Here is a 27,937-nt window from a genome sequence, read left to right on the forward strand (position 1 = left end):
ACAGAAAGACACAGAGCAGTCCCCACTTCTCTCGTTCATGCGGGTCAAGAGCCCAGAGCACAGGAGGACTGTGGGGCCCCAGGGTGCCTTGCTCAGCTGTCTCTCCGCCATGTCCCAGATAGACAGCTGGCTAGCCTGAGCCTGTCCAGTTGGCCTCATTGTTGGACGGTATTTCTTGATTGCAAGCTTTTGTTCCTGCCTCAAGACAGGGTCCTTCTTGTGCTTCTATTTGCATGGTAAACCTATGGCAGTCCCAATCCTGTAAGCTTAGGGCTGGGCACAGAAAGGGCTACACAGAGGATCCCACCCAACCCCCTCTCAGGCACGGCATACTGCGTGGTTTGAGGTGTGGAGGGGGGTGGAGTAGCAGCGGGAATGTCAGCAGAGCAGAAGGGAGGGTCATGTGGCAGAGGTGGCATCCAACCTAAGGGTGTCCCTGTAGAGTTAAGTACAGGCACAAGGAGGCAGGTCACCCTGGGAACTGACCATGCCAGAAAGCACTGGCAGGGAGTGGTCAGGATGGAGTGTACAGGGCACAGTGACAGAGGTGGTGGTGGGACCCGTGACACTCACACCCAGTGCACTGAAGTTTGATTTTCTGTACAGCAGCTGATGTAAGTGCACACCAAGGTGGTGGACATCACCGTCCTCCCTGTTTACGTTTGATGGGCTATCTTAGATGCTTGGGGGACTTTCATGACTACCCAGATCTTCACCTGACTCCAGGGCTGGATGCTGTCACGGAGTCAGGTGACAACAACTTAATACTTTTAGAGTGGCTTTGGAGTGTTATACAGTTCTTGCAAAGCTAGGACCAATTCCCACGTTCCGTTTCCTTTGTTAACATCTTATGCTACCGAATGCATTTTTGCTACTTGGTACTTCTCCTTTTTTTTCTTCCTCTGACAGAACACCATGGCCAATGGGAGCTTCTGGAACATTGATTTGGGCTTATGGTTCCAGAGGGAGTGTCCATAATGGTGGGGGTTGTGGGGGGAATGCACAACAGCAGGCAGCTAGAACAAGAGCTGAGCCCTCACATCTCAACTGCATACAGCAAACACACACACGTGGGGGCGGGTGGGAGAGGGAGAAACAGGAAGTGACACACTTTATCCCACAAGGCTCCTGTCCTAAAAGCCCCCAACCCCGAGCACCACCACCAACTGGGGCCATGTTCAAACACATGAGCCTAGGGGAGACGTTCACAGCAACATAGCACGGTACATCAAAAGCAGCCAACCGGGACTGATCCTTTGCCACTAGCTGAGGCCACGGTTTACTCCAATTTTATTGGTTTTCACCCAATGCCATTTTTTCTGGTCCAGCACCTCACGTTAGATATAGTTACATGTCTTCGGCTCTTCTTGGCTGTCTGTTAGACTTTCCTAGTTTACGATGACCGTGAAAGCTTGTGAAGTCCTGGCCAGAGAGGTTGCTACTGGCAGAAGGCTCCCTTGGGATTTGTCTCAGGGTGAGATTTGCATATTATTTGCATATTTACATTTGAGGTGACAATCTATAGCTTCTTTAATTTTGTCACTCGATTGCTTCAGATTTGGCCAACGATAGATTTTTCCGTTTGGGTCCTGCATCCCTTTTATGCACTCATATCATACGTGTACATACATGGTCATCTGCACGCTTCCTTATTTCTGGCCCTATGGGCAACAACACATCAACATGGGCTGGTTATGTGTAACAAATGTAGCGGCTAATATAAGATGTCAACACTAGAAACAGGTGAGCAAAGGGGGCAGGTTGGAATGAGCCATGCCATGGTGGATTAGAGCCGGAACATGGGTATGAGTGCATGTTTAGTTGACTTTGTGCTTTTAGATATATTTCTATGTATCTATACAGATGTGCTATATATAAATGCTGGTTCATATACCTGTGTCCATTGGTTATGCAGATACGTGCAAGGGTTATACATATATTTCCCTTTTATCAACTCGGAGGGCCAAAAAGAAATGTTGCTCCAATGCCAACTTACATCCCCAGTGCTGTGGGTTTCTAAGTCCATCCTTCAATAACGAGACTGGGAGAGTCAGCAGTATCTTGGAGGAATGGGACGGGAAATGCATAGGAAGCATGGCGAAGAGAGGTCACGGTTCCCACATGGCCCTGCCCATGTCACTCAACCATAACTCAAATGTCCCTTTTTGTGCCTCAGTTTTCTGATCTGCGAAAGGGTGATGCTATTTCCAGCTTAGATGTGGGTCTTGAGCATAGTGAGGACTCAGGAACAGAGGTTTAGCTCCAGGATCCTGGTGCGAAAGCCCGCTGTCATGAGCAGAACTCAGCAGGGTCGGGGCTTCGCTGCCAGCATTAGTCTTCACTATCGTCACGTCCCCTGGGACAGGGACAGCCTTTCCTACCTCGGCAGCAACCTCTCTGTTCTTTTGAGTGCTTTGCTGGTAGGTATCCTCTCCTTGCTTACAGCGGCCACTGCTCCTGTTACGGTCAGTCCACTTATTTAATGTCTCTGTCCCACGTAAGTTTGCAATCTTGAGCAGGAGAATGTGCTTGTTCAGTACTTGTCTGTGAAGCCCAGTCTAGGGCGGCCTGCACATGGCAAACACTTAGGACATCTGTGAATAGGATATAGATGTCTTCCTGTGGAAGAGAGGTATGAATGGGCATGCTATGTGCTGTTTGTTTCAAAAGTGGAGAACCCCAGGCCCAGGGACTATTAAGCTCATTTACTGTTCCCCATCCCTGCCTACTGTGGTGGTTGCACGGACCTTATTCATACATGCTAGGCAAGGGCTGACCCTTTACAAAGCCCTTGCCCTTTAAAAGTTTTTTTTTTCACTTTGAGGCAGGGTCTTGCCAAGGTAACGCAGGCTGGCGTGGACTCATTCTGTCTCTCTGACAGGTCTTGAACTAGGTATCTTCCTGCGTTAGCTTTCTGAACAGAGTTGGGTCCTTGCTTGCCCTTCAGTGAGGTGCGGCGTATGGCACATGAGCACATGAGTCTGTGTAAGACTGCACACGGATGCGAGTGAAGCTCTGGGGCTGCAGTTATATGAGGGAGCCATGGTTTCCAAAGCTAGACTGAGCCGTGTGGGAGCCACCTCTGACCTGCGCCTTTGGACAGCTCATTAACCATCATGCTGACTACTGTTATTCCAGCTCTTCAGCCAACCTTGTCCGTTCTGGGCCTGATGGTCTCCCCCATGAGTCCTTCATGCCCCCTTGTGGCTCTGCTTCTTACTCTGAGGAGCCTGCTCCTCAAGTTGGGCTGGGTCTCTGTCATGGAGGGTTCTCTTTAGGCTGTCAGGAGAGATCGCACCAACTAATGCTGCCCATTGGCCCTCCTTTTTCTCTAGAACCAGGATGGGGCCTGTGTCCAGTCAGTGTCGGTGATTCTGCACCAGGACCCTCGGAGACAGGTGACCCTGACCCAGGCAGGAGATGTCCTTCTGTTTGACCAGTACAAGATCACCCCACCCTACTCAGATGGTATGGCTCAGGACGGTGATAGTTCACGATCCTTTCCCCAGCTTATCTACTCAAGGGATCTGCGACACGGGCAGCCCCTCCCAAGGATCAGGCTAGGGGACACTGAATTCAGGAAACAGGACTCCGGCATGAGAGTGTGACAGTTCCTTCTGACAGTAGGCCATTCATGGGACTGTTTCCTGTCTCTATGTTCAGTATTTATTTCCCCTCCGGAAAATCGAATTTAAGAATCCACTGTGACTGTATGGTTGTGTAAAAAATGGGACATTACAGAAGTCTTCTTATGTTAGAGCAAGAAACTGCACTCCCTCTGGGAAAGATGGGTTATTACTTGGAACCCACAATGTGACATTTCTCAGTAGAGGCTGCCTGGTAGGTTATGCCAGGGTTTAGCAAACCAATTCCAAGGCAGGGGTTCTCTGTAGGATGAAGCCAGGGCTGCATGCAGATGTGGGGGTGATGCAGAACTCTGGGCTGCTGCACTAACGAAATTGCTTACCTCCCATTTGCCATTCTGTGGCCAGACGCTTTTGAGATCCAGAAGCTGTCCTCTGTGTTCCTGAGGGTGAGGACCAATGTGGGTGTGCGGATCCTCTATGACCGGGAAGGGTTGCGACTCTACCTGCAAGTGGACCAGCGATGGGTGGAGGACACCGTGGGCCTCTGTGGCACCTTCAACGGCAACACACAGGACGACTTCCTGTATGTGTTCCTGCCCTGTAACAGGAAGCAGAGGGAGGACTGTGGGCTCCTTAGTATTGGGCATCCAGAGACACTGCCACACACATAGACACACACACACACACACACACACACACACATACACACACACACACCACACACACACACCACACACATACATACACACACACATACCACACACACACACCACACACACACACACCCAACACACACACACACACCACACACACACCACACACACACCACACACATACACACACATACCACACACACACACCACACACACACACCCAACACACACACACACACACCACACACATGCCACACACACGCCACACACACACACCACACACACACACCACACACACACACCACACACACCCAACACACACACACACACCACATACACAGACACACACCACTAATTATTTGCTTTTCCACATTTGAATTGAAGCATAATTTGTTAAAATAATGGTTCCAGTCTTCTGCGGGTAGAAAGATCATCACTTGGGGAGTTTGGTTAAACACTGGGCTGTGCGTAGATGTGGGAGTGATCCAGCCAGGTGGTGGGTCCTACTCCTGAAGAACCTCATTCAAGCCTCGTTTTTCCATAAGGACTCCCATAATCCTAGCCTCTGAGATAGATAGGCTGGGCCATGAGAAGTTTCTGGGTTTGATTAGTCTCAGACATTTACTTGTTGAATCAACTGTGAGCACCGTTAGGTAAGATAAGCCTCACTAGCCAGGGGCACTGGAGTCCCCAGGTCAGTCCCAGCGGGCCACCATGACCATCCCTACAGGGTGCTTGAACACTTTTGAGTTTGTACAATGTATGCCTGCCAGTACTCGGAGGAAGGCCATTTCCCAAGAGTTGGAAGCTGAGAGAATTTGTTCTCTGGGTGTGGTCACAGTTCAAGAATTCAGAAGGGGACAGTAGTTAGGCTCCTCAGAAAGGAGAAGGGTGGGAATGATCTTGAGGCTGGAGAATCCTAGCCCGTTCTTCAAGATACATGCAGTGGCTGATTTAGAAACATGGGAGGCGTCCTGTAGCCAGAATGAGGGGCTCAACTTCGCTATGATGAACAAGAAGAAGCCTTAAGTTTGCAACGTATGCACAGAGATAAGTGAAGCTTCCTCCTGTCTCGCCCGGTAGGGCTGGTGTTTGGGCAGCTGGTCAGAGTGGTAGAGGTAGACCTTGGTTTAGTGTTTGGGCTGCTTGCCACCCTCCAGGCATGTGTGAGTTCTGCCTTGTTTAGTTAGAACACTCACAGCTTAGAGCAGTAATGCAGGCATGGTGAGAGTCATGGTGGGTGTCATGGTGGGTGTCATGGTGGGAGTCATAGTGGGTGTCAGGCAGAACCTCACCCGCACAGGATGCTGGCTCTTTTCCTGTAGCACTCACACTGGGTTTCAGTGACTGTCGACACTGCCTCTGTTGAGGAAGCATGCTTGTCTCGACTTTCTCTCCCCTCTTCCCCATGCACGATCCATTTCCCGCTTACATCCCAGGATGGGAGAAGGAGAAGGTCATAGATCGCTGAGGGCTGGTATCCTCTCTAAGAATTGCTTTTTTACGTGAAGAGCTGGGAGTAGTCGCTAAAAGCATGCAGTCCTACACCCAGTGGGATCCTTTTGGGTCTTCTTAAGTGTGATTGTGTATGTGCCCATCTCTAATTGTGTTTGTTTGAATGTGGTTATACAGAACACCTTGACAACTGGTGTGTCTGGAATGCACTTGTGCAGTGTGTGTGTGTGTGTGTGTGTGTGTGTGTGTGTGTGCACGTATGTGCACATTTCTGTGTGTTGATGTGTGTGAGTGGTCTATACAGAGCTGCGTGTGTTCCCCTGGAGCTGGCTCAGAGTACAGCCTCACGCCTCCCCTGTGGCCATGTGTTAGATGTAAGCATGTGGCTGCTCCTGTGGATAGATGTTCTGTGTATCCCTATGTCCGCATGGACAAGTGTGCAACTGTAGCTTTGCCATGGCAACAGGTCTCCAGTGGGGGTCCCTGAGAGCACCCCACAACTGTTTGGCAATTCTTGGAAAACCCTGTCTGCCTGTGTCCCGCTGGCCCCTGGCTCCTTGCTGGACCCCTGTGATGTGCATCTGCAAGCTGGTGAGGAGTGGGGTTCTGGGGAGGCCTGGGGGGTGGAGTAGAGGTGAGCTGTTTTGAGAGAGGTGAGAAGCAACCTGAAGTGGGGGTGCCGGTCAAACGCATAGGAGTGACAGAAGGAGAGGCTGCAGGGAGGGGACAGGAGGGGACGAAGGCCAGGCGGGTGGGAAGCTTCCTGCTATGCCACTGTCGCCGATACTCACCTCAGTACTGGAATCCCATCTCAGATGCTCACGTGTCCCACCAGGCCCCCTCCATGCTCACTGCCCTGTACTCTGCTCTAGCCACACAAGCGACCATGCTGTCCATGCTGCTCTGACAGGCAGGTCTGCCCTCCTCCCAGGCTCTGAACTCATGTGCCCCCTCCCTCCCCAGCCACACACTCTTACCTCAGGATGAAGCCTACCTCAGTCCTTCATTACAACTTTTGCTCGAACATTACCTTCTCGTTGAGGCCTTTCTGGCTACTTAAAGTAGCAGTTGCCTACCCTGCCCCTCCTCAGACTGCCTAGCATTTCCCTAGCCTTCTCAATGCCCTAGGTTCGTGGCTCTTCTATCTGACTAGCAAAATTGTTTACCTCTAACAATGGTCTCATCTAACGAGTTTGTCTACCTGAGGGTCTGGAATTTGGTTAGCAATGTTCATTTCTGTGTCTCCCTTAGCAGACAGATCCTGACCTGGCATGAGGTAGAATCATTACATGAAGTACCTGCTCATATTCCTGCCGTGTGCATGCACATACTTGTCTACATACATGTGCTAATCATAGAAGCACACACAAATACATGTGTGCACACAAACAAATGAACATATGCATGCACACGCACATGCATGCACATGCACACACCCCTCTACAGACCCTGAGGGAGAGCAGGAAAGGGGAGGCTGAGTCTTGGGGCAGCAGTCAGCCAGACCCCGCTCACTGACCGTATCTTCACATTCCAGCATCGTATGCGCTGCAGGCCTGCAGCGTGCTCACAGGGGAGCTCTTTGCACCCTGCTCTGCATATCTGAGCCCGATTCCCTACTTCGAGCAATGCCGTAGGGATGCCTGCCGCTGTGGGCAGCCCTGCCTGTGTGCCACACTGGCCCACTACGCACGGCTATGCCGGCGCCATGGGCTCCCGGTTGACTTCCGTGCCCGTCTGCCAGCCTGTGGTGAGTGCCCCACCCCTGTACATCCGTGGGAGCCTAGGCTCCAGACAGAGGTGTCCCCTAGCTCCAGATGCTTGGACGCAGTGTCCTGTCTCCTCCAGCCTGACTGCCATTCGTGGCCTTTAGGCTTAACATTTGGGACGTCATTGCTCCCGGTCCTGTCAGTCTGGCCAAGTTCAACCTAGCCCACTGCTTACCTCCGCTTCTGCCTTCTCCATGGGCAGAGCCGCATTCGCACTGCAGAAGAATGGGCACACGGAAGAACACTGGCTCTGAGGCCAGTTTGAGGTCACAGATCTTTTCATGTAAATGACCCTGTGGTGCCCCCTGGGTCTTGGTCCTTCCTGCCCTGAGAAAAAGGAATTGTGCTGGAAGACAGGGGCTCTGAGTTCTAGTCCAGCCAGGCAGGTAACGCGCTGTGCGACACTGCACAAGACTGTCGGCCTCTGAGTTAGTGTCTTTAGAGGTGTTTGGGACAGAATCTGTGGTTGCCAACTCTGGTTATACAGAAACTCAAGTAACTTAAAAATAACAATGCTCATGTATCCTTTATCTGCGTCCTGTGTCAACAAAAACATCACTGCTAACTGTGGGTTCCCAACATCTGCACTGGTTTTTTTGTTTGTTTGTTTGTTTGGTTTTGTTTTTTTTTTTTTTTTTGAGTAGCCTGGGATGGGAATAGCTAACTGTCCCTGGCAGTTTCAGTGGATTCGTAGCCTTGGTGCTGTGTGAGCTTCCTGGGAATGGGATGGTAGCCTCATATGGAGATGACAGGCCTGAACCCTAGGACAAAATGCTGGAGAGAGAGTGTGTGATCTTCCCAGTGAGGGATGCACGCCTGTGCGTGTTCATGCACCTTGGAGGGACATGTGTTTGTGTGTGCAAAACGGGCTGAGCACTGCAGCACTGGGGGCTCGACCTCCACTCTTCCCTAGGTCTCTTATCTAAGAACAGCACCTGCTTTTCCAGGCTGCAGGTAATGGATGCTGTACATTGAGACACTTCTTTGACCTTGGGCTGCTGTGTGACCAGGGATGGGACAAATGTCTTACCCTCTCTGAGTTTTTCTTTTCAAGATGCTACCCCCCGCACCCCCCCACAGTTGTGGGAAGAAGAGATACCAAGTTCAGTCTCCTTTCTCCCTACAGCGCTGTCCTGTGAGGCCACTAAGGAGTACAGCCCTTGTGTGGCCCTGTGCACACAAACCTGCCAGGACCTGGCCAGCCCTGATGTCTGCGGGGCTAACGGTGGTGGCAACTTCAGCAGGGATGAGTGTGTGGAGGGTTGCACCTGCCCACCGGACACATTCCTGGACACACAGACTGACCTCTGTGTCCCCAGGTGAGGGGCCAGTCCGGAACCTGGGAAAGGTGGGGAGGGAGGCTAGGGTCTGCTCTGGACAGCTGGGCTGAGCCTCTCTGACCCCTGCTTCCCCTCACCAATACGCAGGCCTTGTTGGAGAGGCAGGTAGCTCCCTCTTCTCAGGCCTCTCCCTCCTTCTGTAAAGCAGATTGAACTGGAGCCGCATCACCTCTCTCTCCTCAGCTTTCTTCTTCCAGGAGCATCTGTGTGCATCTCAGCATGCCGAGGGCATCCGGTTCTGAAAATCCAGTAGTGAGCAGAGCAGAGAGTAGTTTCCCAAATCCACAATTGAAGGTGGAAAGGCAGAACCCCCCTCCCAAACAGGTTCTTAGGGGCCTGGGGAGGTCAGGAGAGCTAGAAAGCCACATAGAGTGTGAGGCCAGAAGTCCTGGGTCACACACAGCTAAGGCAGAGGTGACATCTGAGGGGCCCTGAGGTGAAGGAAGGCAGGGAAGGAGTCTGAGAGGAGAACTGCCCTGTAGCCTGGCTGGTGGAAGCTGGCTGTGTGGCTGGAGGTAGACGGGGAAGAGCAAGCCACATGATTTTCAGATGACTGGAAGGCTCTGGGGTCTCAGTTTCTCCATCTATGAAGTGGTCTATTAATTACTCGGAGGTATACCAGTAATGAGGGGGAGGAGTCACTCCCTTTTAGGCGGCGAATGAGAATCACTCAGAAGCTTGTCACACTGCAGGGCTCTCCCATAGATTTCAGCTGTGTGCCCTCCAACACCCTTAATAAAAACCTCAGCGAGCTACACGGGAAAGACAAGGAATTGGCTGAAGAGTTCTGGGAAAGATGATTCCAGCCAGGGTCCCTCCCGTGGGTCCCCTGAGCCCTGGCCTGTTCTGCTGTAAGACCAGCAGTTTTGGAATCAGCTGTGAGAGCTGTGTGATAAGGACCTAGAGCCAGTGACTGCAGATAAAGATAAAAGACAAAGTGACACCCTTATACCCCAGAGGTCCCTGAGACGAATCCAGGAGAGACAGTGCCTGGGAGGGCCTAGCCTGAGACTCCAGCCAAAAGTGACCTGTCGGGGGAGTGACCAGCCGGGACAGATGCTGGGTCCGATTGACTCTGATGCTATCCCAGAACAGTATCCATTCTAACATGGACTGGGGCTGGGAGGTGGAGCTCTGAGTTGGTCCCCTCTGTGCTCTGACCTCTGAGTTAGGTTGCCTTTGGTGGGGGTGGGGGTGGGGGAGAGGGGGAGGCTGAAAAGTGGTAAACAGTGCTTTCAGAAGCCAGCCATGTCCCCCAGCCTGGCACTGAGTCCTGCGTCTGACCTCAGTGTCAGGCATGTCCCATCCCAGGGATTACTGTGACCTCTCTCTCCACCCCCTCGTCTGCAGCTGCCTGAGAGTGGGCCCTGGGTGTCCTGGTTTCCACTCCCAAGTCTGCTCTAATCCTTCTTGGTTTCTGTAGGAATCAATGTTCTTGCCATTTCCAAGGAGTGGACTATCCCCCTGGGGACAGTGACATCCCTTCTCTGGGCCACTGGTGAGCTTCCTGGGACCCGCTGCTACATGAGAGTAGCATTTACTTCCTTACTCCATGTGTGGGATGGTGGTGGGGAGCAGGGATCGTAAGTAGGGATGTGTCTGAAGGCCACAGGGGCCCAAGGGTAGTAGCTTTGTGCTGAGTGGGCCCCTAATGAGCGGCTGGGCTCATAACTCCCCTGACTCTCTGTAGCCACTGCAAAGATGGCGTCATGAGCTGTGACAGCCGAGCCCCAGGTAAGCAGGGCTGAAAAGGGGGGCTTGGGGGTGGAGGGGACTCCAGATGGTGGGAAGTGGCTGCGGAGAAGAGAGTGAAGAACTGGGGTGCTGGTCAGGATGGGGGAGAACCTACTCTAGCTTGCTCTGACATGGCGTTGGTGTTCCTGAACTCTTGGCGGAGGTCCCAGCATATAGAGTGGTACCCTGGAACGCCATCCTGACTTTAACCTCTGGAGAGCGCTTGGGGATCTGAGAAGTTGCTTGTCTTTGCTAGTCCTGGATTTGTTCCCCCCACTGAGCTGCCAAATGTCTTCCGAGACTTGTTTCGCAGAGACAGAAGGGCAGTTTGAACTATTTGAGCTTCTCCATAGCACAGATAGGGCAGGGGTGGGACGGTGAGGAGCAGCTCTCGGAGTGCCTGGAGGAGGACAGAGCTTGGGGGTTGGAGTCCTCAGAGGGCCTCCCTCTCTGGCAGAAGAGCCCACAGAGAATGGACAGAGATTGGTACAGAGGGTGACAGTAAGCTTACGGCTGATGGTTAAGAGCAAGCCTGGAGACTGGGTCAGCCGTGCAGCCCTGAGTCATATGCCTCATCTCTCTGAACCCCAAATCCTCCCTACCCCATCTCCCTACTGTCCCCCGAGCTGTCCCTGAAGGTGTCCCCAGAGCTGTCCCCAGAGCACCTCTGCTTCGCTCTTTCCCGGCTTGGGTTCTTCCTCTTTTCAGATCTGGCCCTTTCTCTGTGCTAGTCTATCCTGGCCTTGAAACTTAGCTGCCTTTTATTGGGTTTCCCTAAAACAGTCACTCACACAAGTGTGACCGTGCATGGTTAGACGCTGCTGAAGGCCGGGAGAGTTACGTCAGTGAAACGGACGCAGCGTGGAGTTAACTCTCCCTGGCCATCGTTCTAGACCACTCAGCCGTCCACCTTTAGGTCTCTGGTCATTCTGGGATCCTTCCTTTCAGTTTCTGCTGCCTTTACACGGCAGATAGTTCTCCCTTTTCTTGTGTGAGAAGGGAGGTGCAGGGTGCTTGCAATAGAAAATAAGAAGTTTGTTGTGTGGGGGTGCATGGTGTGCTGCTGACAGGGGCTGTCCTGTAGTGTGTGTGAGAAGCTCTATCTGCTTTGTCCCTGTGACGTGGGGACGCACATCATGTCTAGAAGCTGCCCATCTCTTCCAGCTGCCCACACAGCACTGACATCAGCCCAGGCCAAGGGCCTGCAGCATGTAACCCCCTTTCTTCTAGCTGCTACCTGTCCAGCAGGTCAGGTGTTCGTGAACTGCAGTGAGCTGCACCCAGACCCCGAGCTCAGCAGGGAGAGGACGTGTGAGCAGCAGCTGCTGAACCTGAGCCTGCCAGCACGTGGTCCCTGCCTGTCGGGTTGTGCCTGTCCCCTGGGGTATGTAATCCACTTACCAGTAATTCTCCTGCCTAAAGGGTGGCAGATCCAGGGGCTTCAGGTTGGGCATGGAGGTGATCTCACACAGCCTGGGATGGAGGAGACAGTGTGGCTGTGATGTCTGTGGGGAGCCTGGGAAGGAGCAGTACCTTGAGAGCTCAGCCTGAACTGGAGCCTGTCAGGTTCTGTTTCCTGTGAGCCATGGGACCTCAGATGAGGACGGCACCTGCTCCTCTGATACTCAGTATTTCATCTGTAAAATGGGCACCTAAAACTTGTCACCACAACAGGCGGATTAAACAAGGCTTCAAAGCAGAAGCTCGGAGATAGGTGTCTGATGTGCCCCAAATGCCTGAGGAACCCCATGATCAAAGACCAGGCACAAGAAACCCATGCTAGCTCTCAGCCTCCTTCCCTGATCACAGCCGTCCAATGGAGGGTGGTTCCCCTGGAATAATCCCGAAAGAAAGCCACACCTGACAAGAGCAGCCGCCTTCCTGGTTGTCCAGGTGCTGCATGGAGGCCGTGGGGAATTACAAGAGCTGGGCTTGCGGCTGTGATCTGCACACGGGGACCAGTGCTCATTTCTACCAGCATCATTCTCAGGCCTGGGTCAAACGAGGGCCCTGGAGCCACCTCCCTCCCGTGACTTGGCCACATGGGGTTGCGCCCTTCAGTCTGTGCTGAGATTTAATGGTCACTTGGGGGCCCTGGCTCCGGCCTGGCAACCAAAGGGAATGAAATGAGGGTCAGAGCTTCTGTGGTGGCTGGGGCAGTAGGCGGCCTGATGGAGCTTTATAGTGTTTAAGACACTGATGTTACCTCTGCCAATCTCAAAGTGGGGAGGAGCTTGCTCATTCCACAGAAGAAAAAACAGATCCGGGTAGGGTCGGAGGGAGGGAAATAGTCCACTAGAGGAATCAGGCTCAGACTAAGTCTACTTTATTGCCAGCTCGGCTCCTCGCTCAGAGAGGCGGGGTCCACAGTGTGGAGTATATGCTTGTCCCTTCCCCAGCCAGGGCACGTGCCTGCATAGGATCCTAGCCTTACCCACGGCCACCCAGGCCTCAGACTTTGACGTCTGTCACTGAAGGCTTCACAAACTACTGTCCTGTTCGCACAAGCCTGCCTCTCAGCCTGAGGTCAGGAATGCCCAGTTCTCTGCAGTCAGGAGCCAGGGTCGTTCACTGTCCAGAATGTGACCATATAGAGGTTCTGGCCTAGAGGATCCTAGCTCTGGGTTTGGGTCTGCTCAGGATGCTTGGAGGGTGTCTATAGAACGCCATGTGGGGAATCCACCTGTACTCCCAGGCGACTCATGAACCACCATCAACAACTCCTCCCCAGGCCCTACTGAGCCCACAGTTAGTTACCTCTGCACCCCGGTCACCATGTCTCTTTAAATTTATCTAAGAATCCACTATACTGGGCATTGCTCTGAAGGACCGTGGGGCCACTGTACGGGTTGGGCGCGTCAGTATCTATCCTAGTTTGCTTTCCGTTGCTGTGATAACTCACCCTGACCAAAGCAACTTAAGAGAGAAAGGGTTCATCTGGACTGTACTTCTAGGTCAGAGTCCATCACTGAGGGAAGTCAGAGCAGGAACTCAAGTGGTCTCTGAAGCAGAAATCATGGAGGAATGCTACTAACCGGCTTCCTTTCTAGCTCATGTAGAGCAAGTGTTCTTATGTAGCCCAGGCCTACCTGCCTAGGGATGGCGCTACCCATGGTGGACTGGGCCTTCCTACATCGTGACAACTCTAGAAGTGCTCTTTGACCACTGGCTTGCCGTGTCCTTCCAGCCTGCTCAGACATGGGGATTCCTGCTTCCCACCAGAGGAGTGTCCATGTACCTGGAAGGGGAAGGAGTATTTCCCTGGGGACCAGGTAGTCTCTTCCTGCCATACCTGGTAAGTCCCTGAGCTGGCCTCAGTTTTTTTCTGGAAAGAATGTGTTTGTTTCTTCCACCATGTTCATATTTATGTTCACCATGCTCACTACTGCATAGAGTTTGTATGATGTAATACTTAGAATATTTGTTACTATTTGCATGACTGATCAGACATGTCTATGGACATATACACTCGTATGTTTGCAACCATGATAACGTATTTGCATATTTAGATGAACATCATATATATGCATATGAGTGAACATATGAATGCGTGTGAGTGAACATACATGTATATGTCATATATGCATGTGAGAAAACTTATATAGACATACATTAAAAAAGGCAGGTGCCACAGAGTTGAGTAAATCCAGTAATATAGTGGCGAGGATTTGCATATGCATAATGGTGTGTGTATATTTATGTGCATGTGCATCTATTTAGCACATGTGTGTGCGAAGTGAGTGACTGCATTAAATAGACGTATGTTTGAATTCACTTCAATGAAGATTGTGAACCTGTGATTTGTGTTTTGCCTGTGAGTGTGTATGTGAGTGTATTTCTGCATTGTTCACTCAGTAACATTAGCACACATGTGCAGAAGTGTGCACCCAGATTAGATCGATTTCAGTGGTGGCAGGCTGGGGCCCAGCAGTCTAGCAGAGACTCTCAGAGAGGTCACTTTAGAAAGTCATCAAACTAGTGACAGTTGGCTTATTTATAATGGAAGATGCTCCATTTTCAGCCCAGAGGATGCCTTCGCATGTCAATAGTATGGTCACGGTCAAGGCCAAACGCCCAGACTGTTTTTGTATACACCAGGGTGTGCGGGTACCATCAGAACCCTGTCTGTCTGACTTAGGAAGTCCCCGTGTAGGTGTGCTCCAGTGCAGGAACTCATGGATGATGGCCCGAGGTGATTGGTTGGTTAACTAACTGAGTCTAGATGATTTGAACCTGTCAGGGTGAAACTTTCTGCTTCTGCACAGTCTTCTAATGTGACTATGCCTTCACCTTTCAACTGCTGTGGTCTACCCTGAGCCCCTGTCCTCTTGTCTCTAATTCATTGCAGTCACCTCCCAGGTGGCCTTTCCCTTCCTCTGGCCAGTACTAGTCAGGCAAAGGCACTTCTACCTCAGCCCTCCAGAGTCTTCCTCTCATACTCCTAGGAAGAAGTCACACCCTCATGTGGCTTTCTTGGACTTATTTTTTTTAATTTTTTTATTAATTTTTATTTATATGAGTACATTATAGCTGTCTTCAGCCACACCAGAACAGGGCATCAGATCCCATTACAGATGGTTGTGAGCCACCATGTGGTTGCTGGGAATTGAACTCAGGACCTCTGGAAGAGCAGTCAGTGCTCTTAACCTCTGAGCATCTCTCCAGCCCCCCTTCTTGGACTTCTACCACGCAGCTGTCCACTGCCCTCCAAACCTCTTCTGCCCTCTTATCCTTGGATTGTCCGTCTCAGTTGTTACCATGAGTATTCCTCAAGGTCGTCTTTGTAGGCTGCCCCCTCTTCCCACAATGCCCTTCTTCCAATGCCCATATCACTAACTTTCTTAGCTCCTTGAAGTCTTTGTTCCCATGTCTCTGATGACCCGGTTTAAAATCTGTGGACACATTTCTAAACACACCCTGTTTCCTTCATGCCCCAACCCTGCCCCAGCACAGCCTGGCTGCTAAGACAGCCACGATGCCTATTTCTTCTCTAGGATGCAAGCTTCACTAAATCACAGGGCTTTTCTTCTGTTTTGTTCATTGATATTTCTCAAATTCTTGGAAGAATGCCTGAGATGTGTTTGCCACTGATGGTTTGTTGAATGAATGAATGAATGAATGAACAAATGAATGAGTAATAAAGAAGCAGTCAGTCTGCCTCCCTGGCTTCTGTTGGAGGATGCTATGCTTGCTGAAGCCCTTCTCTGGTGCACACACCGTGTGCATTCAGCGGGCAAAGGCTTCCTCAAGAGCATTCTAATATGGTGCGAACTGTGTTCTGTGAGCTCTCTCTGTGTGTTTCAGTGTGTGCCAGCGGGGCTCGTTCCAGTGCACCCTGCACCCCTGTGCCTCCACCTGCACTGCCTACGGGGACCGACACTACCGTACATTTGACGGGCTTCCGTTTGACTTTGTAGGGGCGTGCAAAGTGCACTTGGTCAAGGTGAGTTACTGAGTGTGTTTACCCAGCAGTCTCTAGGGGCACCCAGACTAACCAGGGACAGCACCTGTCAGATGCGTAGATGATCTGGGCTCCAGGCTGATGCATAGTTGGGGGTGGGGGGATCTATAATCCCTGAAGTGCAACTTCTAAAGAAACCTTCCAGAGGAGTCAGTCTTGCCATGTTGCCCAAGATGAATGCAAACTTTCACGTTTGAGTTAGCTCTGTTATAGCCTCCTGAGCGGAGAGAGACATGAACCATTTTGCTCATATTTAAAAAAAAAAAAAAGCCAAACCAATTTCAATTAGTTTTGAGACAGAGTTTCTTTCTTTCGCTCTCCCCTCTCTCCCTCCCCCTCCCCTCCCCCTCCCCCCTCTCCCTCCCCCTTTCTCCCTCTTCCCTTCACCTTCTCCCTCTCCCTCCCCCTAACAATACTCACAAAAATGAATTAGTGGGAAAGCCCCTCAGAGTTCACATCCCCTTTCTTCTGTGCTCTTCATGGGATGCCTCCTCTCCCTGGTTGTCCTGGCTTCTTTTCTTCTCCTCAGAGTACATCGGAGCTCAGCTTCTCTGTTATGGTGGAAGATGTGAACTGCTACAGCGCAGGTGTCATCTGCAGGAAGTCCATCTCCATCAACGTTGGCAGCTCACTCATCATCTTCGATGACGACTCAGGGGATCCCGTAAGGACCTGCACTGGGGAGGGTTGGGCACAGATTGGTGGTGATGGGGTGGGGGAGGGAGGGTTGAGATCAGGAGTCCCACTGAGGCAGAAGCTCTGACTGGATTCTTTATAAAGGGTGGGAGCAGAGGGCATCAGGGAGGAGGCAGGGAGGGATGTTGATGAGGTCCTTGGGTGGGGCAGTGATTCATGGCCACTTCTGGTAGACTTGATGTTGAGGGGACACTTGGGTCTCAGGACTGAGTGACTAATTCTATCTCTCTAGAGCCCTGAGAGCTTCCTGGATGAGAAGCAGGCTGTCCACATCTGGAGAGCAGGCTTCTTCACGTTGGTGCACTTCCCACGGGAACACATCACCCTCCTGTGGGACCAGAGAACCACTGTGCATGTCCAGGCGGGTCCTCAGTGGCAGGTAGTCACGAGACCTGAGTGCCATCGCTGCTGTCCTTGGCTGAGATGTCCCTCTCTGAGGGGCCCCACTACTTCCCCCTCTGTTCTCTGGCCTCGCCCTATCCCTCTGTAACATGCTTCCTGCAGTTGCTTCTGGATCGATAGTCTTGGTGCTGCAGTTCAACCCCACGAAACTGTCAGCTAACATGGTGGCTCTCTCTCCTCTCAGGGTCAGTTGGTGGGCCTCTGTGGGAACTTTGACTTGAAAACCGTCAATGAGATGCGGACCCCAGAGAACCTGGAGTTAACAAACCCCCAGGAGTTTGGCAGCAGTTGGGCTGCGGTGGAGGTAAGGCCTTTCAGAGTAGATAGGACCCCTCACTCTCTTTGATGGACCATACAAATCCTGAACCCAGGCCAGGGAGAACCACAATGGTGCTAGGCTCTCCCTGGGAATACCCTCTGCCTCTTGACTGGGATCCCTAGCCTAAGATTCTATCCCTGACCCACAAAGCAAGCAGCCCACTAACCCTGCCCTTGGCCAAACTCAGGGAACTAGTAAAGCAGTGGGAAAGAGGCGGAGCTCCTATCCTAGGCAAGATGGCCACCTAGTTTGCTAGTTTGGAAGGCGGGACTTGTTGAATTATGTGAGGCTTATCCACCCTCCCCACCATCACCATCACTTCATGGAGGGTGGGATTTAGCAGATAGGCTATGTTTAGACAGGTGACTGCATCAAAGACATGGCCTGTGAGGTAGAGAAGATAAGCAGAATCATGGGGTTTCCACAAGGGTTGGGAGATGCCTGGCACTGCCAACCTGTTGAGTTGTCAGGGCAACAGCTCTGAACTGAAAGCAGGGGACTCGGATTCTTGACTTATCCTTGGGTTTGCTGGGCGATCTTAGTCTTCTGTTGAAGTAAGGGGGCTGTGCCAGGAGAAAAGTCTCACCAGTCCCAAGAGGCCGCCTGCAAAATGTGATTGATTACTTATGTCTACCTTGGGTGCGGCATTGGAGAATGGTGACGAGAGTTTTTCATGTATTGATTGTCTGCACTGGGTGGATCTTAGTTTTTTGTGGGAGGGTAGATGGAGAAGGGGTGAGGCAGAGCAGCTGGGCGTGGCTCATTCTAGAAAAGCTGAATGGATACCTGATCTATGTTTGTGATATCCCTAACACAGATCCATACTCTTCATTGCTGATAACCTCGGGCATGCTGGGTAGGCAGTGCATAAAAATGTAGATTCGGGGAAGAAGGACCAGTTCTGGGGAAGTCTGCGCTCACCATCCTTTGCTGTGTCACAGTGGTGCTCAACGCAACACCCACCACTAAGCAACGGGTGTCTTACTCAGTTCCTGCTGGTTGGGAATCAGAACATGAGGCTAGGGTCTCTACTCTAGGCCCCACAGGCTGCAGACAAAATGGACAGCCAGGGCTGGGAATCTCCCATAGGCTCCATCCTTGGGTAGCTGTGGGTAATTTCTGCTCCCGGACCTGTAGACCCTGAGAGCTTTGGCTTTCAGTAGCTGTCAGCCAGAGACCACCCTCAGCTCTTAGAGGCCACCCATATTTCCTGTCATGTTTTTAACAAAATCTGAAGCATTAGATTTTACCAAAAAAGAGTCAGGTGGTAGATGCTAGCTCAGAGAGATAGAGAAAACAACAAGCAGAACTACCTCCCCAGCCAACATCCCAAAAGGAAGTTCTTCACCATGCCTTCTCAAAAACACTTCAAACTCTGTCCCTCCCTTCTACTTCCTGTGCACCTCTCTATTTGTCCCCCTGGCTCCCTCGTGCTCTATGTTTTGTCCCCTATGTTTACTTCCTGTCATCTGGTTGCTTGCTGTCTCTTGACCTGAGGTTGACTTTATTTAATCCTGTTTACAATAAGCAGAAAGCCCGTGGCTTTAAGGTGTGTGCTACTGCTGAGCCGCACCACCACCAGGAACAGTTTCTACTTTTTTCCAATAAGTAACACACTCTCAGGGTTCACAGTGTGATCCAGTATCCTGCAACAGTTCCCAACATAGCTCCCTTCTTCCTCACACACAGGCAGGAAGGGGGAGACTCTGATGAGGGCTCTGAAACCTCATCTGACACAGTCATGTGATCACGGACTCAGAACTTGGTGTGTCCCCAGATCCTTTGGTGTGTACTCTTTGTTGGAAGAAGTTGGAGGCTCCTTCCACTCCCCAGGGGAGGGGATTAAACAAGGACGTGGGTATCAAGTGGGCAGTTTCAGGGCCTCTCTGTGACCAGGCACAGGCACTCGATGGCTAGGGAGATAGATCCTCTGCGCTTAGTGCCATAGACCAGCTCTTCTTTATCCTTCAGTGCCCAGACACTCCTGATCCCAGGGACACTTGTGTCCTGAATCCTCTCCGAGAACCATTTGCCAGGAAGGAGTGTGGTATTCTGCTCAGTGAGGTGTTTGAGACCTGCCACCCTGTGGTAAGTGGACCCACCTCGGCCCTCCTAAGTCCATCCAACATTCATTCCCAGGACCCCTTCTGCTCAAAGACTCCCTTACAAGAAGGGAGACCTATCTCTTCTCTGGCATTCTCCTGCCTCTGTTCTGCTCAGATGAGCCTTCCCTGAGTCCCTGATGCCCAGGGACAGTCAGCCGGACCTCTGTGATCTTGCAGGCACTGCTGGGCCTGGCTGTCCCTGCTTGTGAGGAAGTTCTGCCTCAGAGTGGGCACGAACCCCTGCTGTACCTCTGCCTTTTCTGTGTCCTCCATAGAGATGGGAACTGGGGTTCAGCTCCACAGGGATCCTTTAGGGCTTTAAAAACCATTGAAGACCAATCTTTGTGTCTCCATCCTGTTGGGGCAGGTCCCACTCTCTGTTCTTTAGTGATTCCCTAGTTCCCTGGGTCCAACGTCTGGGCTCAGGATGAATTTCACGAAGTGGGTATCTGCCAGTGCTTTCCAAGATGGCTGCTTCTCCCCATATACCTCATCCCATGCAGACAGCTCGCCCTACCAGTGAGCATCTTTATGTTGTGCTGTCACAAGAGAAGACACAGACTTGACATTCAGAATCCTTTGACCTTCCTAGGTTGATGTCACTTGGTTTTACTCAAACTGCCTGACGGACACATGTGGCTGCAGCCGGGGTGGTGACTGTGAGTGCTTCTGTGCTAGTGTGGCTGCCTACGCCCATCAGTGCTGCCAACACGGGGTGGTAATTGACTGGCGGACACCCCGCATCTGCCGTGAGTGTTCCAGACTGCCCCAGGGGACCAGTAGGATGTACACAATCCCCATGATGTATATATGATGTATATGGCAGAGAGAGAGAGAGAGAGAGAGAGAGAGAGAGAGAGAGAGAGAGAGAGAGAGAGGTGCACGCCATGCCCAAGGTCACTCAGAATAGTAAGGTTGCTGGAGCTCACCCCTGAAGAGGCCGGTGCAAGCCTGTGTCCTCAACCTCATTGCTAAGAGAGTCAGTCACAAACCCTGGATTCCAAACTGGCTTTGCATGCTGTGTGACCTCAAACAAGCTGCTTGACTTCTCTGAGGCTCAGTTTTCATCATATGAAAACTAGGAATCAAAAGTCCTTTCTCTGGCTTACTGCAAGCTCAAACAGGAGGAGGAACATAGAAGCCCTCCATCAGCTGAGCTGTGAAGAGAGGTTCTGCTTATTCGGAACAGGGCTCTGTGGATGCCTGTGTGAGATGAGAATATTCTGCGGGCACGCATGAGTGTGCACACATGCTCACACACATTTACATGCTCACACAGGCACAAACATATGCGTATATGATTGGGAGTATCTCGCTTTGGGGTCAATGGCAAGTGACCAGGTTTACAAGGGAAGATGATCTGGTCCTGATGCCAGTTCTGCCAGTCTGGGATCTGGGTTCATTCCCTTCTCCACAGCACAGGAGTGAAGCTAAGTCCCCACCTCGCAGATGCCAAGAACCTGGAGCGGTGTAAAGCTCACAGTCCTGGTTGGTGCTGTGCAACACTGCTAGTAGACACAGGGGTGTTGGCTCCAGGCAGGGGCACCTCATGGAGAAGGTGGAGGAACATCCTCCCTTTGTCTCCTTTTATTCTGCCTGCTCCCCCTGAGATCCTGGCGGGGGTCTCCTCTCTCCTGGCCTCTGATAACCACCCTTCAGGATGGAGAGGACCTATCATGAGATGCTACGTGTGTGCTGACTCATGCAATAACCAGGACTAGAGTGAAGCCCTTGCCAGGGCTGTGCACTTACAGGGACGCCAGAGAACCCGGGGATCCCACTCAATGACATTTGAGTGCAGTGTCTTTAAAAACTAAAAATTAGCTGCAAAAATACTGTTAGCGGATAGATATCAAAGGTGCTGGTAGCAGGCACCTTTAATCCCAGCACTCGGGAGGCAGACACAGGAGGGTCTCTGTGAGTTCTAGGCCAGCCTGGTCTACAGAGTAAGTTGCAGGACAGCCAGGGCTACACAGAGAAAAACAAAACAAAAGGTCTGTATTATCGGTTTCCCCTGTGTCTAAGCTCCAGATGGGACCCCATTACTGATGATTTTAATGTTTTGATATGTGCTTATCACGAACCTTTTGTAGTCACTTTAATGTGTTTAGAATGTCGAATTAAAGTAGAATCAGATATTGGCCAAAACAAAACAGAAGCAGTTTCTCCAAAGATTAATAAGGATTTTAGTGACTATTAAAATACCGTAATGGGAATACACGTTCCGTACTGGGCTGTGAGCTTGTGAGAAGTCGAGGCAAGGAGGGTAAAAGTGAGAAATATCACACAAGATATTTTAAAAATCAATAATCTTAGGCCCATTGGGATGGCTCAGGAGGTAAAAGTTCTTGCTGCCAAGCCTGACCACCTCAGTTTGTCCCCAGAACCCACATGATGGAAGGAGTTGTCCTCTGACCTCCACATCTACATGTACGTCATGGCACATGCATCCTTCAGACATGCACACACACACACACACACACACACACACACACACACACACACACTAAATAAGTAGGAAAAGTCCTTTGCTGACACATTAAAATGAGTGGTGTTCAGATCAATAGCAAGTAACGTGAGTCCGAGGTTGGACAGATAGGGGACAGACGTCTTTGCAAACGTGTTTTCTTGCATTGGTGTGAAGCCATTAGACTCCTTGGCCCCAGAGATCCATTTGCTTCTGTGTCCCCATACCGGGTTGAACTCACACCTTGCACTTTGTTCTGGTACCCAACTGAGTCATGCCCCAGTCCCATCTTAGAGTCTTATGGTTCAACATTTCATGTCCACATGGAGGACAAACAAGTGTTTGCCTGTTTGCCGGTAGCCTCATGAAAGCCAGCTCCTGACTCGTCTTGTTTTTGGTTTTTTGAGACAGGGTCTCTCTATTAGCCCTGGCTGTCCTGGAGCTTAATACATAGACCAGGATGTCCCGCCAACCTACAGATATCCTCTTGTCTCTGCTTCCCAAGTGATCCCTAATGACTTTGCAAGAAGGAAAGAGGATGCGTTGGTTGTGAGTTAGGGTGTGAAGAGGAGTTGGTGACTTTCTTCAAACCACACCCCTCTGTGTGAGGCAAATCTGCCCTCAGTCTTTACCCCAGGCGCACCCAGCTGGTTCCTCATAACCTTGTTTGTTCATGATTGGCATAGTCTGATGAGGTCGGCACGGCTCCCCCATCATGGACTGAAGAATCAGTAAGAGAGACGCTACAGAATAGATGCAAACCTTCCACTAGAGGGCGCAAGAGGTCCATGCTTTACCTCCTAAGAGATCTTTGGTGGGGCAAAGGAGGTTTTGGAGCCACCTGGGGTCCCTGAGGTCTTTTGTTCCCTTCCATCCAAGGCGGAGGAACTTCCACCTCATGCTTGGGTTGATTGTTTGGGGACTCTTTTGCAATGTATCCAACCAGAGCTTCTACTCTTTAGTTCCGTTATTGCCTTTGAGACAGGATCTCTTGTTCAGGCTTACCTCAAACTCCCTATATTGCCAAGGATGACCCTGAACTTGATATTTCTGCCTCCCCCTCCCACATGCTGGGATTACAGATGTGCACCACCATACCACAAAGCGCAGTGCTGGAGACTGAACCCAGGGCCTTGTCCATGCTAGGCAAGCACTCTATCTATCTACTCTGAGTGAGGGCTACACCTTACTCACATCCCTTCATTCTAATCTCTACCTTGATGGCTACACAGAACACACTCTTCTTTCCAACATTCATTCATTCATTCATTCGTTCGTTCGTTCGTTCATTCATTCATTCATTCATTCATCACACTGCTAACTGCTACTCCAAGCCAGGTTTTGAGCCTTGAGCTGGGGTGTAGGGAGGGACCGTTGCATTTCCTCCCCTAAGAATATGGATCTCTGGGTGGTGTTGCTGCATGCCTTTAATCCCAGCACTTGGGAGGCAAACCCAGATGGATCTTTGAGTTCCAGGCCAGCCTGGTCTACAGAGTGAGTTCTAGTATAGCCAGGGCTACACAGAGAAGCCTGGTCTCAAAAACAAAACCAGTCAACCAAACAAACAAACATTCCCCCACAAAAAAGAGACATATGGATCCAAGTCCATCCCTCAATCTTAGAGATTTGGAAATAGGTAAGACCCAGTTCTTGATGGAGGGGGGAGGCTGGGTGTGAGTGCCCTGCTCAGGAAATCTCTCTTCTTTCTTCTTTAGCTTATGACTGTGACTTCTTCAACAAAGGTAAGCCAATTTCACCCCAAGTAGAGCCTCAGGCTCTCTGCCCTTGGGCCACATCAATGCTGACCTCCCAGTGTGCTGCTGGCCCTGGAGAAGCTGAGATATGTCACTGGCAGAGCTGTGCCGTGTTAAGTCTTGATGGTGCCAGGCTCAGAGGTGTCCAGGACTACATCCATAGCTGCTCTAGCAGCCCTGTGAGGTCCAGGGCAGGAACCTTCTCAGGGCTTTCCATCATTCAGGGCAGACTCACCAGGCAACAGACACCCATCCGTGTGCTCAGCCCACATGGGCCCAACAAGCCCATGGAATTTACCCAGAGTTCTCTGAAGACCTGAGTTGTCAAAAGCAGGATGATGGCTGAAAACCTAGATGGGTCTTCAAATGCCCAAGGGTTCAGGGAACCAAGATATGCACCAGTATTTAGATTAGAAATGAATAAAAAAAATACAAGTCAATGCTAAGGACCAAGGGAGACTAGTGTCCAGTATTAGGGCCATTTAGTCAACTTGATCAGAGGTTGCCTGGGCTGTGGCAAGATGGCTACCAGAATAGTTCTTAGCAACAAGCTTTGTCCACTTGGGTCAAGGTGTTGTCCTGGAGGCATTTAGTGCCCTAGTCCTTTCAAGACCCTTGGTCTCCTCCCAGCAACAGCCTGCAGGAGTTGGCCTGTGAAGGTGTGGGCACAGGCTTCGTGCACATTTTGGTGCCAAATTTGGGTTTAAGAAGCATCTTTCCGGGGCTGGGGATTTAGCTCAGTGGTAGAGCGCTTACCTAGGAAGCGCAAGGCCCTGGGTTCGGTCCCCAGCTCCGAAAAAAAGAACCAAAAAAAAAAAAAAAAAAAAAAAAAAAGAAGCATCTTTCCAGGCAAGACTATCAAATGAAAAAAAAAAAAAAAGAAATAAGAAGAATGTAATTGCTCCTAGGTAAGGCAGAAGAGAACATTTCTTGTACTCAGGAAACATCAGAGGCATTTGAAAGAGTCCATCGTGAACCTGACCCTGAGCCAGGCCATGGGAGGAGAATGGGGGAAGGGAGCCAAGAGGCCAGGAAGCAAAGGCCGAAAAGTAAAAGGATAAAAAAGGACTGTAACCAAAATGGCTGAATTATATAGGGCAGAGCAGCTACGGCAGGATATGTCAGCCAGGAGGACCCTGGGATGCCGGGAGAACCTGGTGGCTGGCATCAGTTTTAATATGTTATCGGGCACCTCCCTTAGCCATTTGTCCATGGTTTGAGACCTAACGACTATGGGCTGTGGAAAGGACACAGAGACAAGACTAAGGATCTGTAGATGATGGCTGGACCAGCACGGTCCCGCCCAATGGTAGTTCCAAGGGGCTGCTGATGGCCCCAGATCGTCAATGCCCACAGGGATGAAGCGTCCCTGTGACATCAGGCAAGGCATTTCAGTAGCACCGTTCCCAGCAGTCCTCTCACTCTGCGGCATTTGGGGTGTCAGTAACTTGCAAAGGACAAGCTGCTTCTGGTATCCTCCACCCACCCTCCCTCCCACTCACCCATTCCTTGCCTCATTTCTTTCTCCCAGCATTTTCTGTGGTCCAGGCCTCATGGGGTTCTGGGAAAGAGGACCTCTGCAGAGGGACCTGGGAGCACCCAGAGCCACGTGCGTGCTCTGAACCCTGCGTCTGGTGAAGGCGGCCTTTGCTTTGGGTGTCCACCCCATAGAAACTAGTCAGTGCCACACACTGCTTTGTGTTTGCTTGTTGTTTGTTTGTTTGTTTGTTTGTTTGGGGAGCTGGTTGCTGCTGCTGATTTACCAGCACAGCGCACAGGCTGCTTTCCAACAAAGGATACAGGTAGGGAAGCCCAGTGCAGAGCCACACCTCAGAGCTGTGGCTCCTGTGTGCTTGCTCCTAGGGCTGGCAGAGTGTTGGGGGAAGAGGGTGCAGGGAGAACTCCCTCAAGAAGGTGACATACGAGCTGGCCTCCAGGGACTGGGCAGGTGTCCTTCAGGCGTAGAAGGAGGAGGATTTCCTCAGGGAGGAGAGGGACAGACTGTGTGGTAGAGATGAGCCAGGGCTCCTTCAGTGAAGCAGGAGTCCCAGAGTGACAAGACCCCTTGTGGGGCGGAGGGCAAAGGCGGAGTCCAGTATGGGAGAGCCCTGAATTAAAGCTGTGCTCTGAAGCCTGTCTTGTGGGTGAGGAAAGCCAATGAGGACAGTGTCTAGGAAGGTGGCCCAGACACCTATGGGACACAGCAGAGGCAAGAAGATCATTTATAAAGCTGTCACAAATGTCTGAGACACCTACGCCTTCCACCCTCTACCCACAACTCCACCTCCCCCAAACACAAATGAGACCCATGCATGAAATAAACAGAGACAAGCTTTGAGCTCCAGGCTCCTGGCTGTCACCTCTCAGGATAGGGTGGGCAGAGACTGGTGTATCGTATTTTCCCAAAGGCAACCCTGATGGAACACTGTCTGCTATGCTAATGGCCCATGCTTACAGGGACAACTGTCACGGGTACCCTGTGCAGGGGCTTAAGCACAGAGGGAGGTCTGTCTCCTTGGGGACTGCTAGCCTGGGGTTTCCTTATAGTTACTAAGGGTCCTGTGGTCTGGGGTGAGAAGCCATCACGAGCCCCTCTCTAGCACGCTGCCTCTTCTGAACTTCTGACTGGTGGGACATAGGGGTTGGGCGGTGACACTTGTGACAGAGTCTCTTTTCTCCAGCGCTAGGTAAGGGTCCCTACCAGCTGTCCAGTGTGATGGCTGGCAGTGCTCTTGTGGCCATGAGGGCAGTAGATGGAGACATAGCCCTTGTGAGAGCAGAGGACCTGGTGCCAGGGGACATTTCAAGCTTCCTGCTGACAGCTGCCCTGTCCAAGGCCAAGGCGCATGGTAAGGCCCACCCTTTGGCTCCTGTCCAGCCGTCTCCGAAAAGGCGGTGTTGATGAGGGTGTGGGGGACACTGAAGCTTGCAGCCACCCACAGGGCTCCAGCCCCACTGTTTCTAGTTCAGCCTAGTTTCTTGACCTCTGTGACCCCAAACTGCTTAGGACAGGGCCCAGACAGCCCCCCACCACTACTGTTTTATAGAATCCCGGGGAGGGGGTCAGCAACTACTCTCCTTTTGTGTCCCCTCTCTCCCTTCGCTTCTGGCTTCTTGCTCCCTTCCTCTCCTTCCCCCCCCCATCTTCCCTCCTCCCCCCTTTTTCTTTCCTCCGTCCTCTCTCCCCCTTTCTTCTTCTCGCTGAGTCTTAAGCACAGAGCAAGCACAGGAACCAGAGACATTAAGGGACCCAGTCACTGTCCAGCAGGAATACCGGGGTTTTTTTTTTTTTTTCAGCAAGAAAGACACTACTTTAGAGTCAGGTCTGCCTGGTGGGGCAGCTTCTGGTCTCCTGGGATAGGGGATTACTGTGACGGGAGGAAATGGAGAATGTTACACATTGTGAGTGTGCTGAGCTTTCAGAATGACCACATCCACTGGACTGTCCAGAGGATTGTCACCCTGTAGAATGACTAGTCCTACCTGGTGCCAAGCAGAGTAGGTGCCAGGGTAGGCAAGGTTTTCTGGTGGGAAAGGAGAGACAGACAGGACTGGAGACAGCAGCAGCTGAGGCCTTCTGTAACCTCCCACCTTCATCCACAGAGATGATGGCCGAGGGTAGCTGGAGAGGTGGAAGGGAGAAGATTGAGGACAGGGAAGAAATTCAAAGAAGCCGAGGCAGTGACAGGGGAGCAGGGTCCAATAGTCCCTAGGATGCTGTCATCCTCTACCACTGAGCCTGAGAGCACATGCCGACATGCTGCACCCCCAAATCTGTTCTTCCTGCATACTCACCTAACTCCTGTGGCTCTGCAGACCCTGATGTGGTGTCCCTGGAGGCGGCTGACAGACCCAACTTCTACCTGCATGTCACAGCCAATGGCTCTATAAGGCTGGCAAAATGGCGGCGCGATGAAGCCTTCCATCAGCATGCCTCCTTCTCCCTGCACCGGGGGACATGGCAGGCTGGCCTGGTGGCTCTGGAGTCCCTGGCAAAGCCTGGCTCCTTTCTCCAATCATCAGGCCTTAAGCTGGCTCTGCGGACATATGAACACACAGAGGCATTTCGTGGTGGTGCACTCTTCCGCCTTCTGGGTAAGGGTCCGCCCTGGCACCGCTCTGCCTTCTGGGTAAGGGTCCGCCCTGGCACCGCTCTGCCTTCTGGGTAAGGGTCCGCCCTGGCACCGCTCTGCCTTCT

The 27,937-nt window shown here is 51.5% G+C and overlaps 1 protein-coding gene and 1 long non-coding RNA gene across 2 annotated transcripts in view; one reads left to right on the plus strand and one right to left on the minus strand.

Moving 5' to 3' along the window:
• Otog (otogelin) overlaps positions 1–27,937 on the plus strand; it is a 69,079-nt gene that overhangs the window by 14,535 nt on the left and 26,607 nt on the right. Inside the window, exons 16-33 of the mRNA NM_001106262.1 lie at positions 3,336–3,468; positions 3,993–4,170; positions 6,162–6,286; positions 7,230–7,442; positions 8,588–8,780; positions 10,225–10,299; positions 10,492–10,535; positions 11,766–11,919; positions 13,723–13,830; positions 15,840–15,978; positions 16,526–16,660; positions 16,925–17,071; positions 17,279–17,398; positions 19,385–19,501; positions 20,111–20,267; positions 23,701–23,727; positions 26,421–26,588; positions 27,556–27,834. Of these exons, the coding sequence (NP_001099732.1) occupies positions 3,336–3,468; positions 3,993–4,170; positions 6,162–6,286; positions 7,230–7,442; positions 8,588–8,780; positions 10,225–10,299; positions 10,492–10,535; positions 11,766–11,919; positions 13,723–13,830; positions 15,840–15,978; positions 16,526–16,660; positions 16,925–17,071; positions 17,279–17,398; positions 19,385–19,501; positions 20,111–20,267; positions 23,701–23,727; positions 26,421–26,588; positions 27,556–27,834 (2,512 nt within the window). The remainder of the gene's footprint in view (positions 1–3,335; positions 3,469–3,992; positions 4,171–6,161; positions 6,287–7,229; positions 7,443–8,587; positions 8,781–10,224; positions 10,300–10,491; positions 10,536–11,765; positions 11,920–13,722; positions 13,831–15,839; positions 15,979–16,525; positions 16,661–16,924; positions 17,072–17,278; positions 17,399–19,384; positions 19,502–20,110; positions 20,268–23,700; positions 23,728–26,420; positions 26,589–27,555; positions 27,835–27,937) is intronic.
• On the minus strand, positions 1,274–27,674 carry LOC134485120 (uncharacterized). Its single transcript, XR_010063010.1, has 4 exons — positions 27,535–27,674; positions 27,223–27,361; positions 3,968–16,673; positions 1,274–2,619 (listed from the first exon to the last, which is right to left on the minus strand). It is a non-coding gene; the product is annotated as an uncharacterized LOC134485120 (long non-coding RNA).

This window comes from Rattus norvegicus, chromosome 1 (genome assembly GCF_036323735.1).
Source record: "Rattus norvegicus strain BN/NHsdMcwi chromosome 1, GRCr8, whole genome shotgun sequence".
NCBI lineage: Eukaryota > Metazoa > Chordata > Mammalia > Rodentia > Muridae > Rattus > Rattus norvegicus.